Source organism: Phocoena sinus, chromosome 2 (genome assembly GCF_008692025.1).
Source record: "Phocoena sinus isolate mPhoSin1 chromosome 2, mPhoSin1.pri, whole genome shotgun sequence".
Lineage (NCBI taxonomy): Eukaryota > Metazoa > Chordata > Mammalia > Artiodactyla > Phocoenidae > Phocoena > Phocoena sinus.
Genome location: NC_045764.1, coordinates 25,180,638 through 25,195,241, shown reverse-complemented (window position 1 = coordinate 25,195,241; position 14,604 = coordinate 25,180,638). Strand labels below are relative to the sequence as shown.

The 14,604-nt window shown below is 57.1% G+C and overlaps 1 protein-coding gene across 7 annotated transcripts in view; it reads left to right on the top strand.

The window, feature by feature from the left end:
- PFKFB3 (6-phosphofructo-2-kinase/fructose-2,6-biphosphatase 3) overlaps positions 1-14,266 on the top strand; it is an 83,662-nt gene extending 69,396 nt beyond the window's left edge. For 3 of the 7 annotated variants that reach the window (XM_032619742.1, XM_032619719.1, XM_032619704.1), the window contains exons 7-15: positions 767-891; positions 1,374-1,581; positions 1,993-2,139; positions 2,263-2,367; positions 3,712-3,841; positions 4,477-4,539; positions 4,654-4,718; positions 6,489-6,662; positions 11,703-14,266. In XM_032619742.1, the coding sequence (XP_032475633.1) occupies positions 767-891; positions 1,374-1,581; positions 1,993-2,139; positions 2,263-2,367; positions 3,712-3,841; positions 4,477-4,539; positions 4,654-4,718; positions 6,489-6,662; positions 11,703-11,753 (1,068 nt within the window). In that variant the 3' untranslated portion in view covers positions 11,754-14,266. Of the gene's footprint in view, positions 1-766; positions 892-1,373; positions 1,582-1,992; positions 2,140-2,262; positions 2,368-3,711; positions 3,842-4,476; positions 4,540-4,653; positions 4,719-6,488; positions 6,663-8,137; positions 8,161-11,702 lie in introns of all 7 variants that reach the window. The other 4 variants (XM_032619725.1, XM_032619711.1, XM_032619732.1 and 1 more) reach the window with 4 other exon arrangements.
- Positions 14,267-14,604: the final 338 nt, after the last annotated feature.

Sequence of the window (14,604 nt, the reverse complement as noted above, 5' to 3'; positions counted from 1 at the left end):
TGCCCCGACCCTCTCCGTGTTCAGAGATCTCTTTCTCTGATGAAGCCTCAAAGCAGCTTTGCAGTTTTTAGGCCTTTCTGTTGTGCTTTTTATGCAAAGGCTGTGCTGGAGAAAGGGGTTTGTGAACTGAGATTGTTTTTTTTAATTGTGCTAAAATATACATAATATAAAAGGTACCATTTGGGCCGTTTTTAAGTGTTCAGCTCCGTGACACTCAGTACATTCACATTGTTGGGAAGCCATCCCCAGTCCAGGCGGAGAAGCATCCATTGGGGACCGGTGACAAGTGCGTGCTCTGGGCAGTGGAGGAGGAATCCTGCCTGGCACGTGGGACCAGGGCACCGCCAGCACCTCCCGGTGCACTTTTGCTTACAGACAACCTCCACTTGGTTGGCTGAACGCTGTAGGTGCTTATGGGGACTCAGCTGAATTGAAGGCCGGGTTGTCTGGTGGTGACCTGGCTCCTGGATTGATCCCGAATCGGGGCCCATTCAGAGGGGCTCATTAGAACCTGCGTGGATTTCCTGTGTTCGCCCTTCCAGGCCGAGAGGCTCTGTCTGCCCCGGGTGCTCTCCCCGTGGAAGCATGGGGTTATGACTCAGCGTCCAGCCATATCTCTTTTTTTTTCTCTTGAAACGCTGGGTAGGGTCATCATCATTCTGAACCCGTCTGTGCTTTTTCCCGTTTGCGAGCCCCAAATCCTGCTTCATTCTAAGCAGAAAGCCTTCCAGCGTGATTTATCAGCTGCCTCTTTGTGGTGTCACAGGAAGTGAAAATCTCCAGCCCGGATTACAAAGACTGCAACTCAGCAGAAGCTATGGACGATTTCATGAAGAGAATTAATTGCTATGAAGCCAGCTACCAGCCCCTCGACCCCGATAAATGTGACAGGTAATTCCTAAGAGGTGACCGTCTGAGCCACCTACTTCAGGGCTTTGAATATTGTTCTTGACGTTCCCACGAAGCATTTGCTCCTGGATACTTTTATAAACTGTTTTTTTAAGTATCTTAAAAAAAAACTCTTGATGACATATTCGGTGTTGTAGACACTGTGTACAAGTGTGGAAAGGGAATATTTGAGCCCCGTCTTGCTCCTGTCCTTCGATGTTTCCCTTGCTTTCTCTTCCATCTTCTTGCTTTTCTTTCCCCATGCTCTGGGAGGCCAGCCAGCCTCTCCAGCGCTCACTCCTCTGCGGGAATTACAGACTCAGACCCCCTGACTCTCAGAGAAGAGAGGTTCCGTCTGTGTCCCCAGGAGCTGACACTGCAGATCGGTTGGGGCTGAGTCTCAGCAGTGGGGCTGGGGCGGCGTCGGGGCTTTGCCCCGGCTGTGCTGTCCAGTGTTCTGACGCGCTGGTCGCCCTCCTGTGCAGGGACCTGTCCCTGATCAAGGTGATCGACGTGGGCCGGCGGTTCCTGGTGAACAGGGTCCAGGACCACATCCAGAGCCGCATCGTGTACTACCTGATGAACATCCACGTGCAGCCCCGCACCATCTACCTGTGCCGGCATGGGGAGAGCGAGCACAACCTCCAGGGCAAGATCGGCGGGGACTCGGGCCTGTCCAGCAGGGGCAGGAAGGTAGGAGGAGTGCGGGGATGGGGCAGGAAGCCGAGGGGTGGGGCTGTGCGTCCCTGTGTGCGTCTCTGCGTGTGTGTGTCCCTGTGTGTACATGTGTACATGTGCATGTATGTCTGTGTGTGTTACTCCGGGTAGGTATATGCACGTGTGTCTGTGTGTGTATGTATATGTGTCTGGGGAGGGTGGAGGGTCTCTTGAGCCTGTGGGGAGGGGTGTGTGTGTGTGTCCGAGGGGAGGGGGTACGTGTGCAGTGGCTGCTCCCAGGCCCCCCTCACCAGCAGTGAGGACAGTGTGGCTGACCCCGATGTGCATGGGGACGGGCCCTGCACTGTTTCTCTGGGAGGGAGGGGCAGAGCTGACGGTCCGGCGTGAGCCCCTCATCCCGTCCGCCGTCTTCCCCCCTCCCCCCAGTTCGCCAATGCCCTGAGCAAGTTTGTGGAGGAGCAGAACCTGAAGGACCTCAAGGTGTGGACCAGCCAGCTGAAGAGCACCATCCAGACGGCAGAGGCCCTGCAGCTCCCCTACGAGCAGTGGAAGGCGCTCAACGAGATTGACGCCGTGAGTCCGGGGCCGGGAGCCGCTGGGAGTCCTGAGCGCTTCCCACCTGCAGGGGCTGCGCTGGCCAGGTCGGGGCGGCCGTGGCGGGTATTCCCTCCAGTGACCTCTGGGTGTTCCCGCCAGGGTGTCTGTGAGGAGATGACCTACGAGGAGATCAAAGACACCTACCCCGAGGAGTACGCACTGCGCGAGCAGGACAAGTACTACTACCGCTACCCCACCGGGGAGGTGCGTGCCGCCCACTCCCTCTGCGTCTCTGGCTCGGGCCTGTGTGCGCTGGGCAAGTGATGGGCAGGTGACCAGGGTGCTGTGGGCAAGGAGCTGAGCTGGTCCTTCTGAGGCTACTGTGTCTGGCGAGCCTGTGGAGGGGTCTGCTAGGGACCCGGAGGGACCCGTTACTGGTGACTCCGGGGAGGAAGGTCCCCTGCGTCCACGCCGCTACCCTGTACCGATGCTCGCCCTGGCCCGTCTGCCTTTGAATCGAATCTTCCCGAGTTGGACCTTGTAAACAGCTCCCAGAGAAGCACAGTTGTGTTTCCCACAAGCAGCAGGGACAGATGTCTTTCTCTAATGACGTACATGATAATTCAGGAAAGAAAAACAGTCCTGGATGGTGACTCACTGGACACAAGGGCCCCCTTGACTGTGGGCGACATGGCAGACACGTCAGCAAGTCACTTGTACTGACTCCATCGATGCTGGTGGAGGGACCCTTAGGCTGTGTAGCCCCCTCGGGCTGAGCGAGCAGCTGCCTGCATCACTGAATGGAGAGTCCAGCTGTAGGCGGTGCTCTGGGGTCTCCGCAGGCTGGGCCTGGTGACACCCAGCGGGGGTGCTTTCCATCTGTGGTGCTTCCTTCCGCTCAGCGTGTCAGTTCCCTGGAGCCCAGGACGCTGTCCCTGGTCCCTCCCAGGCCCTTGTTCCCCAGGACCTGCTTACTGAGAGAGGGGACTAGGGGTGGAGGGAACCTCGGTGGTCTTGAAGGTACAGGCCTACCCCTTCTTTTTCAATTTTCTTTTATTGAGATAAAATTCACATCATATAAAAGTCACCATTTTAACCAAAGTGTACAGGTCAGTGGTTTTTCTTATATTTCACAATATCGTGCAGCTATCTCCACTAATTCTAGAACATTCCATCGCTCCATAAATAAACCACAGCCTTTTAGCGGTCAGTCCCAGTTCCTCCTCCCCAGCCCCCGACAACTGTGAGTCTGCGTTCTGCCTCTGGAGTTCCCTGTTCTGGACGTTTCACGTCAGTGGAATCGTACCCCCTGTGGTCTTTCACTCTGTATAACGTGTTCAGGGCTGTTATGCGCTGTAGTGTGTGTCAGGGTCCCGTTCCCTCACTTTCCTGGTGGAGGGTGAGGGTCAGGAAGGAGCAGTGAGAGGGAGAGGGCAGTTGGGGTGGGTCCCCCAGTGCCCGGGAGGAATGCGGCACACTGATGGTGGCGGAAGCGGGGGAGGTTGATGGAGGATCCATCGTGTGGTCTCTGGTTTATAAGTGGGAGAGGTGTGGCCGCGGATGCCGGGCTTCTGCTCCAACTCGGTGCCCCGTCCCTCTGCCTTGCAGTCCTACCAGGACCTGGTCCAGCGCCTGGAGCCGGTGATCATGGAGCTGGAGCGGCAGGAGAACGTGCTGGTCATCTGCCACCAGGCCGTCCTGCGCTGCCTCCTGGCCTACTTCCTGGACAAGAGCGCAGGTGCCTGGTCCTCCGATGCATCCTCTCCCGGGAGGTCAGGGGTGTGGGGAGCCAGTCACAGCCGCCCCAGAGGAGAGAGGGAAAGGAAACTGGCCTTAGAGCTGGGGTAGCCTGCTGCCAGGGGTGAGGAAGGGCTGCGTCCCCTCCCCCTCCCCCTCCCCCCCGCCTAGCGCTTCCTTGCAGCCCTTGGAAGACACTCAAGCAGTTTGATGCTGGGTGGGCTTAATGGCTTCGAGAGCCAGCCTCCCGGAAGCCCTGTGTCCCCACGTCTCAGGGGCTGTGGGTCGGGTGGGGAAGAGGCAGCCCACCTCTAAGGAGTTAACAGCCCAGAAAACTCTGACGTCACTCTTAACACTTAAATGTGGATCCTGACACCTAAATTGTTTGGGAAATTGACTCTTTTACTCCGGCTCGTTGTGCGAGGGTTTGGGTTTGCTTCGGTTCTGTTCTTTGTAGGGCCGCCTGCCTCGAGCACAGCAGGCCGGCGGCCGGGTTGCGGGAGTTGGTGGGGGGGGGACACCCTGCCCAGTGAGGCCTCTGCAGGTGGTCCCCACGTGGCAGAAGCTCTCGCTGAGGCCTGGGAATGTCCCCCGTCAAGTCTCCAGTCTCACCGTGGGCCCTTCTCTCCTTCTCAGAGGAGATGCCCTACCTGAAATGCCCCCTTCACGCTGTCCTGAAGCTGACGCCTGTCGCTTACGGTGAGTGTGGTGACGCAGCCCCTCCGAGACCCGTCTCCCTGGTGGGGTGGCGGTGAGGCTGTGAGCGCGGGGCCCCTCTAACCGGTAGCCAACCTCTTCCCTGCCCTCGCCCAGGCTGCCGAGTAGAATCCATCTACCTGAACGTGGAGTCCGTGAGCACACATCGGGAGAGGTCAGAGGTGAGTGCGAGCTCGCTGCCCCCCACCCCACCCCCGCACACTCCTGCCCTGTCCTCCTTCTGGGAAAGATGCTGCCAAGCGGCGGCACCAGTGGGCGCCAGCACTTGGGACACCCCCCCACACCCCCGGCGGCTTGCTTGTAAAGGCTGGCTGTGTCTGTCGGTGGATTCTGTCTCGTTTGGAACAGTGGCCTTCGTGACGGCCCTCCCTTTCCTCAGCATCTGCGTACTCCTACCTGCCCGTGTGGTAGCTTCTCGGCATCGTCTTCCTTTTCTTTCTTGCCATGCTTCTTCCCCCACCACTTGACCCGAGAAGCGGGTGTTGAGGAGGAAGACATTCTTGCTCTTTTAAACGTAACCGTAGCCCAGTTACTGTTACCTTTTCCTCCGGGGCAGCTAAACGATTGCAGGTTCCAGAGTCACGGAACCCACAGATCCCCTCAGTCATCTGCGTGTACTCAGGTCCCGGATTCCCACGAAGACGATAAGAGTGAAGAAGGGGTGGGACTGGGAAACACAGCTGTGATTCGGGAGTTAGCCATGGGAGCAGTGGCGGGTGGAATGATTTTCCAGGAGACCCCAATGCCTGGCCGCACCTGACCCCCGCTCTAGGGTGGGGTCTGGAATTCGGTGGTCAGCCTGGCTGGGCCTGCCAAGGGCAGTGCAGGGTTCTGCCCAGGCGTACATTGTGAAAGAAAGTTTGAATTTACTCTATACCGACTGTCAAACTCCACCTCTCTGCCAGCATCAGTCCGACCCTTTCTTTTACACCGAGTGTGATGTTCTTGTCCCTGTTCCCAGGGAGCTTGGCCAGAGGATTTTGGCATTAAAATCCCAGCTCCCATGGTAGTTGCCTGGCTGGTTGACCGAAGCGAAGGCGGACGGCTTCCCTTGGCTGTGATGGCACCTCCTGAGCCGGGGTGGCAGGATGCGCGTTTGCCCTCCTTCCAGGAGTAGCAGCCTCCCCGCTGGACTGCCAGCAGCCGGGTTCTTGGGGTTGGGCCCGAACTGGGCTCTGGTGGCCCCTGAACACTTCACTTGTTCAGAGCAGGGCAGGCAGGGGCTTGCTGGAGACAGACCCCAGCTCAGGCTCCTGGGCCACGAGCTACAGAGTGACAGGTCCTGGGGGACTTCAGAGGTCCCCACTCCACTGGAGTTGTCACTTTGTCGGAAGGCTGGTGTTGGGCCCTCACGGTTTCCTGCGTCTTTGGTCTCCTGGCTGGGGGAGGCTTGCGTTTCCTGTCCTAAGCTGGGTGTTCTCGCTGGCAACAGGAGCTGTGAAGATCCTGGCTTGAGGTCAGTGGGAGGGGGTCCAGCACCACACCTGCTCGCCCCCCGCCCCTCCTGCCGCCCCCAGCGGTCGCCCAAGCCTCACGCCCAGGACCCCTGCCTCTGTGTTTTTGGAGGCTGGCAGCAAGGTCCTTCTTCTGATCTCTTCCCTGCTGTAACTGCGTCGCTGTCTGTGCAGAACCGTCCTGCTCGTCCTCCCTCGCCTGCTTTGCGAACATCGTGTCTGTCTGAGTGGGTCTTGGAATGATCGGGTAGGGGGTTCGGGAGGAGAGATCATCCCTTGTTCTTGCCGAGCGCTAGACACGGGACGAGCCAGCGGGCCCTCGGTCCAGGGCCGTTCACCGTGGTCGGGCTTGTGGTCTCAGTGAAATCCAGAAGCAGGGAAATGTGTTTGGTTTGGTTTTGGATTTTTTGTTTTGGCTTATTGACTTCCTTTTCCTCGTAACTGTCGCCTTCTCTCTTTTGTCTTTGTCTCGCTTAGGATGCAAAGAAGGGACCTAACCCGCTCATGAGACGCAATAGTGTCACCCCACTAGCCAGCCCCGAGCCCGCCAAAAAGCCTCGCATCAACAGCTTTGAGGAGCATATGGCCTCTGCCTCCGCTGCCCTGCCCACCTGCCTGCCCCCGGAGGTGCCCACGCAGCTGCCCGGACAAGTGCGTTCACCCCCTTCTCCTTCCTGAGTCGAGTCTCGTGCAGGGTGGGGAGAGCATGCCTGCTGGGGAGGAGTGTGCCCGGTGGGGCGGTGGCGGCCTCAGACCCAGGCCCGCTTGGGGGTGTGCGGGAAGAGGACACGGATGCCGCTCTGAGTGTGGGACCCCCGGATCCGTCCTTGAGACCTTGGCTGTGCGTGCATACGCCCATTCTGGGGAGGTGGTGTTCCCCGGGCGGAACCAGGCAGAGCAAAGAAATGGCCGAGTGTCTGCGATCCATTCACATTGGTGAACGGTTTCTTCTAAAAGTTGAAGGCAACCCCCAGTTCAGGAGTCTCCATCCAGCTCTGGGCTGTTGGCATCTGTGTGTCCCGGGGACGTCTGTCCCCACGCTGAGTATTCTTCCTCACTTGCTCCCTTGCCATCGTTCCCCGTTAGAGAAAAGCTCTTGTCAGATGGGGCCATGGGAGCGTGTACGGAGCCAGCTTGGCCGGGCTAGAACCTGGGCCGCAGGACCTGGAACTAGCCACTTTCTCCTATAATGTAGTAAAAAACCCCAAAGCAGAAAACCAATTAGATTTCATTCTTAGGTTATTTCATTCGCTGTGATGGTGAAAGGCTAAAAGATACTGGCTACTGGGCATTAAGATTTTTTTTCAGAAAACCACCCTCTTCCTCAACAACACCCGAGAATCCTGGCCAGGATGTGAGACGTAGAAATCCCTGGGCACAAATTTGGGTCCCACCCAGTGGTCTCCCCCACCTCCAACCCGCCACGCCTGGCCTCTGACACAGAAATCACAGGCTCAGGTTCGAATTGGATTTGTTAATGAGCTGGGTGCTGAAGGCCCACAGGCTCTTCCTGCGTTTCCCCCCAAAACGCATTTAAACCGTGTGTTGTCTGAAAATGTGTTGTGTGTGTGTGTGGGGGGGTGTTGTGCAGCCCCAGCAGGCCATCGTACCTCTTCAGGCCTCAGTTTTCGCATCTGTGGAATGGGGGAGCAGCAGCTACTGCCGAGGGCTGATCAATGGGGTGACCGTGCTGAGACTCTGACATGGTGGTGTCTGCTCCTGGCGCCGGCTCTGGGGTTTTACTGTCAGGTTCCGTCACCTCCCCGGGCCTTCAGTCTCCCTGTTTTTTAAAATGAGGGAGGTAGACTGGCAGGGAGATGTCTAATTAGTGCTCCTTTCAGGTCTAATGTCAGAGGTGCTTTTTATGAAAACTGAGAACTGAAGTGGTGTGTCAGTGATATCCTGCGTTGGTGTAAACGGTGGGGTCATAGTTGGAAGGTTAGAGGCCGCAGTCACAGACGCCGTGGGGACTGGCCGGGCGGGGGTTGGGCAGTGTGCAGGGCCACTGGCTGGCCAGGCCGGGAGGGTCCAGGGCTCTGTCCCTGCGGAGGCTGCCTGGTCCCCGATGACCTGGGCCCTCACCCTGTCCCTCAACTGACTCTCTCTCCCACCTTTTCTCTCTGCAGCCTTTGCTAGGGAAAGCCTGTTTGTAAGTATTTTTCTCTGAATACTTTTGCTTTTTGCATCTCTTTCTCCTTGCTTGCCAGTTTGGCCTCCTACCTGTTAAAAGTGTTGAGGGTAATGCCAGTTTCTGTGAAATCTGAAGGAGGAAGATGGGACGGGAGGAAGAATAAGGGATTCGTGGACTTTCAGAAAAGGATACAGGAAGTCGCCGGGTTTCTGGTGCATCCCCCTGCTGCCGCGGCCACCGCGGGGCCGGGGCGATTCTTAGTATTTGCAGTGCTTGGTGGCTGGATGTCTATCTACTTTTTCCCTCTCAGAGTCAGATTTTGGCGGGAGCTGGGTTCGTGCCTTCTGACGTTGTCTTTGAAGTTCCGGGCCTCTCTCGGGAGAGCCCTGGAAAGTTTACCCAGAGCCTAACCTGCAAAACAAAGAGTGGAGGACCCAAGCCTCTGCCTCCTGTCCTGGCAAGGACCCCCACCTTCAGGGGCTCCGGGACCCCCAGGCTCTGGAGAGGTCTGTTTGGGAGCCATCATTCTGCATCGGGGTGTCCTGTATCACAACCTGCTCGACATTTACGGTCACGTTCAGGATGGGGTGCAGCTTTTTCTCTGCAGAGAGTTCAGTGTTAGCGGCTGCTGGATAATCCAGCGCTTTCTCTGCTCCGGTGGCCCCAGCCCCACTGAGGCCTTTATGTTGCAGAGTTTTAATAAGAGACACCCTGAAATATCATCCCCAACGCCACGAGTCACACCCACCCCGCGTCCCTTTCGCTGGTTAGGCTACCTGGACTAATTCGCGCAGAAACGTGACTTATTCTTGGAAAATAGGAGCTGTTGGGCATCGTGCTTGGACTAGGTGGTACCACCTGTTGAGAAATATATTTCATCACTTTACGGCTTATACACATCCCGAGTCTTTGGTCCTTAAAATATAACCCCAGGAGGTCGCAAGGCAGCTCCTGTCCCTGTTGCCCAGATGAGGGTGAGTCTCTCGCCCACGGTCACCCAGCTGGTTTGTAGCAGAACTAGCCCTTGAATGGGTCTCCCAGTCCCAAAGGCTGGCTGTTTTCTCTCTGCTGGTTTCCAGAACATCCAGGGTCCCGTTCACCTGCCTATCCTGGGCACCTGACGATTGCAGCCTGTGGGGCGTGGCCCCAAGCTGTTCAATTTCCCTTCTCTTTCTTGCAGCCTCTCCCCTGCAGCTGCTTCCCGTGGCTGAGATGTGTTTATTTAATGGCGGGCCTGCCCCTTGAGTTCAGTCTTTAAGAGTAACAGTCGCACGTCCGTTACCGCCTTGACACCAGGCGTTGCACCCAGGATGCCCTGGGATCAAGAGTTCTCCTTGTGTGAAAACTAGCCTTTGGGTTTGGAACCTTATGGTTTTGCATCTGTGTGTATCCTGTTCCTTCTGACCCATGGCCTGATGCTGCCAGGAGAGAAATCTTCTTGCTGGGAGGGGGCCATTCAGGCACATCCCCCAATCCTCTAAGGTTGAACTTGGCCATCTCTAAGGCTAATGATGCCTGTAGCCAAAATCCCTTCAGTTCAGCAAAAATGTGTTCTCTGGACCCATCACACCTGCATCCACCCAGGTGTCCCAGCGTCCAGGTGTTTTGATGATGAGGATATGGATGTAGCACTTAGCAAGATACCTGACGTGTGGTCAGGGCCTGGTGCACACTAGCTGTCCCCGTGGGAGATGTGATGCCCTGTGCTTCGGTGGTTACATCCAGGGCTCTCTGGTCTGTGTGCCCTCCTGCACGGGCCAGGGGGATTTCTCCTCTTGGGCAGCAGGAGCACCTAGGGACTAGGGAGTGGGGTGCCCCTGGGAGTCTTAGGGTTGTGGCCCGAGGATGCCGGTGATGGTGGTGCTCTGGTAAAACAGGCACGACGGCCAGGTGGGACTCAGCGCCCGCCCTGCAGTCCACTCTCCACGGGCTGCACTAGGGCTCGGGACCAACGGACCATCTGGCCCTCACGATGCATCCTTGACTTTTAAATTTCAAATGCACGCTAAGAAGAGAATCCTACTAAAGATGTCTTGTTTTGTTTTTCTTTCCCAACATGTTTCTTCCTCCCCCCCACCCCCCACTATGCTTGAAAGACGAACTGTCTGTCATATTTTCTCAAAGTTTTCTCCTTACTAACCTTGGAAAGGTAAATGGCTCCGTGCATGCCCTCCTGTCCCCTCCACGTCTCTCTGGGTCATGGCATCTCAGCCCCTGGGGCGTCTCAGTCTGCGTGAAGACTGGCCATTGTGAAGTCTGTGACTCATACACCCTGTGCCCCAGAACTTGTGTGCCCCATTGTCTTGAGATCCTCCATGTGTCCAGAGCCAGGGGCACCATGAGCGAATGACGTGGCCTGTGCCTGTGGTCCCCCGTGTCATCATTGCATTGCCATCGTTCGTGGGTGCTCCAACCTTGGGCATGAGGTGTCCCAGGGTGGGTGGGAGCCAGCACTTCCATCTCTGACCCCACAAGTTGACTGGGTCCTCTCTGGCTGCGAGGCTGGGGGCCTCCCCAGGAGACATCCCGCTCACAGGGGCTGTCTGATGCACTCGTGGTCGGAGGGTCAGTCACCTGGGCTCCTGAGTCCGGCTGAGAGCGGGCTCAGATCAGGCACTGGCTTCCGTGCTGCCAGCCCTGTGATGGTCCTCTGTAGAGATTCTCCACCTCAGCCCCCCGGTTCACGAGGGAGGGGAGTGAGCCTTGGTGATGCTTACATTTCTGTCTGCCTGGGTTCCACTCTCCCTGCCACCCCTTTGAGACAGTCTTGGTGGAGACACTCAGGATGCAAGAGAACACTCTTAAAGATTCTGCTTCCCTCTCCTGCAGGGTGGCTTAGTAGGGAGAGTAGGTCGAGACTGCTGCTGTGTGGTGGCAGCCATCGTCTGTTCCCAGCTGATTGAAAAATATTTTTTAAGGGGGTTTTGGTACTGGCCAGCATCTTTGGGGTGGGGCTTCTGGGTAGGATTGCTTTTATTAGAACGGGGTGAGAGCTTTACTGACACATGCCTTCTCTGCACGGCTCCCTTGCTTGAGTTCCAGCATCTGAGCTGTGTTCCAGGAATCCAGGTCCCTAGATCTGTGGTATACCCTGCTGGGGGGAGAGTCCTGGTGCTTCTCCAGATTTAAACCCCACCCCCACTCCTTCCTCTGCCTGACAGCGAAGCCAGCAAGAGTTTCCCGGGTTGGGACAAGGGTAGCCTTGGGCTCTAAAGCGTCGTGAGCCGGGGGCGGCGGGGGGGGGGGGGGGGGGGGGGGGGGGTGCCTAGGTGCTGGCACCCAGTGCTCCCCAGGACAGCTGTGACCCACAGGAGCTGCCTGCCCTCCCCTCCCTGCCTCCTTCAGGCAGATGTCAGGGGCCCTCCTGGCCCTTCTCCCCTGGGACCCCCGGGCTTAGCCTCCACCACGTTCCTGGGCCACTGTTTGGTAATGACGCTCTTCAGAGCCGTGTTCTTTGTTGGGGAGAGGGGGGCACGTCTCAACTGCATGGCTTTTGTCTTTGCTTTAGAACCCTAGTCAACAGGAATGGTAACCGGCTTCCCCGTCTTTTCTCCCAAAAGCAGAACATGAAAGGCTCCCCGAGCGGCGCGGAGGCCTCCAGGACGCACTGACGCAGCCCCGCCGGCGCCCCGCCCTTTCGCTCCCGCAGCTTTGCTCCTGCCCTTCTGTCTGCCCAAGGCCAGCGATCCCGAGGACATCTCCCGGAGGGCGGCGTGGAGGAGGGGCTGCTGCTCCAGGAGGACCGGGCCCCCGCCTGCCTGTGCTCCCCTGGCCTTCGGGCCACGCGCCCCGCGGACCCCTTGAGGCCCGGGAAGGACGATGTGCAGTGGAGGCGGGACGGCGGCGCCTCCCCGTGGGCTTGTTCGTCTCGTTTCTGGACCTTCCCTGCTGGGGAGATGACACTGCCCCGAGTCCTAACCTTAAAGGGGGCCTGGATCTCAGCTGCTGAAGGTTAAGGGACACTGAAGACTTTCAGAAGGCTCTTGGTGCCTCTCGGCCTGGACGTTGCCTCCTGCAGGGAGCCCTCGGCCCGTGCTAGGTTGGGGTCGGCCGGGAGAGCCCGGAGCTGGACCTGCTGGTCAGCCAGGCAGCGACCCTCCGCGCGTCGCTCACCCTCCCGGGTGTGTGTCCTGTCTCTGAAGATGGTGTGGGACCGTCTAGCTGCGGAGGCAGGAGGAAATACGTTGCCGAAAGAGCACCGGGGCCTCGCCTCCCAGGGAAGGCTCCTGCCTGGATTCGAGGCGCCTGGGACACGGCTCTCCCGGGACTGCTGGCTCGTGCACTTTTTTTATGGCAGAGAGTTTGACCTGAAAGTCACACCTTCAGGAACTTAGATGTTTGCATTTTGCGCCCTTGGGGTTGGAGCTCTGAAAGTATGTGGGAGTTGGGCAGCCTGTGGGGAGGGGAGGGGCCCCTCACCCCGTAAAACGGCCGGGGAACGAGGGCCTGGCCTCCTCCTTTGGGGCCTTCATCACCTCCTGTGTTTCCCCGGTGGGGCCAGTGGCCCAAGCCAGGCCTCGCTCGCGGCCACTTCCTCCGAGAGCCTGGCTATCCACTGTCTCCTGGCAGGATTCAGCTCCGTTCCCTACGCTTGTGTCAGGCGTCTCCTGTGTGCCCAGCATGGAGCTGGGTGCCTTGGGAGATTCTGGAGGAGAGAATGTCCTCGTTTGCCTTCATGGCACCTGTGGCATTTTGGGGGCGTGGTTCAAGGCAGGGCTTGTGAACACGTGGTTCTAAACACCTGTAGTTTCCGCCTGCGGGTTTTCCTCTGAGGCCTCCGAGGACTGGGGGAGGGGGGGTGTCGAGGCCCAGGAGGATGGATTGGGACTCCGCAGTAGAGTTTGTCCAAATGACCCTTTTCAGGATTTCTGAAAGCCGGTGCCAAAGGTCACCTTCCCTTCCCTTCCTGCCTTCTGCTTTGGGGTCCCACATCTTTACCCCTCTTAGCGTGTGCAGTAGTCACTGGGGGTAGAGGCAGGGGCGTCTAGACAGCTGGAGCTGGGAGTGGGGAGAGGAGCTGTTTTGGGGTTTTGTTTGAGAGGAGCTTGTAGAAAAATGCACGTTCCTCTGGTTGGGAGAAATGAGAACACCATTCAGACACCTTACAATCAGGTTTGTGGGTTTCACACAAAACCATTCAAATCCTCCCTTCCCTTAACTGGCCATCTTCCCAAGACCATGTCTCTCTGTACATTCCGTGCAAGACTGGTTACTTTCTCACTTTCCCGCTGTCTTGTCAGACGTGTGTGTGTGTGTGTGTGTGTGTAGGTTTGTGTTTTTAGATGGAGGGGCCTGCAGCTCTGCTCTTGAGAATGGCTCTCTTATGTCCACCTTTTGGTTCCTTCTCTGGTTGTCGGAGCTGACCCTGAATTTTGACTCTTCTGGCTGGTCTGAGTGGGGTCTTCGTGAAGGTGTGTACCCCCTTGCCTCTGACTGCCTGAAATCAGTGCATCCACAAAGGATGCGCTTGGCCTAACCCGGGACCTTGGTTTTCAGGAGCCCCAGTGGGGAGAGAGAACATCAATACGGGCGGGGAGGGGAGATGGGGAGAGGGCGGAGGCTGGGAGACTGGAGACCAGGGGCCTGACATCTGAGGAGGGAGGAGGTGGACAAGGGTGTGTCTGAGCCACGGTCTCAGGGCTTCTGCAACGCCGACCATTGACTCTCACTCCCTCACCCCCCGGAAAACATCTGGGACCAATATTTTTAACTTTGCATGTTTGTTTTGGGGGCGGGCTCACCCCTCTCCTTCTGTCCTGAGACTGTGGGCGAAGCTCTTCGTTTGGGGGCGGGGGGAAGAAAGACTGTTGGAACCACGCCAATGACGTTTTCGTTTCTAATACTTGAAATTTATTTTTTTATTATTTTGATAGCAGATGTGCTATTTATTTATTTAATAAGTATAAGGGATCCTGAATACGGAAAGCTGTATAGATTGGGTCTTGTTAGTTGGTTGGCTTAGGGGCCTTTTACGTGTGATTTCTGACTTCTCTGTGCTCTGTATACATTTGTCTGAATTAATTACCCGGGATGAAGCTGTGCCAGCTTTCAAACAGGGGATGCCTGTCGGAAATGTGTATATTTTGCAGTTGCCAGAACAATAAAATACCTGGTTGAAATAACACAGATGAAGTGTGTCTCTGGTCCTTTTTGGGGGGCGGGGAGGAAGAGTCTTTAATCACACTTGGGGTCAGTACACCAAGTTTCTACCACTCGGCCCCATCACCTTCCTTCAAACAGGACTTGCAGGGAATTCCCTGGCGGTCCATTGGTTAGGGCTCTGCGCTTCTACTGCAAGGGCCCTGGGTTCGAGCCCTGGTTGGGGAACTAAGATCCTGCAGGCCGTGCGGCGTGACCAAGGAAAAAGAAACGGGACATTCAGATTCTGATTGCCTCATGTCTGCATTTGCAAAACAATGTTGTGTCACCTTTAAAAAATAATGAATAGCCTTTATTTTTAGA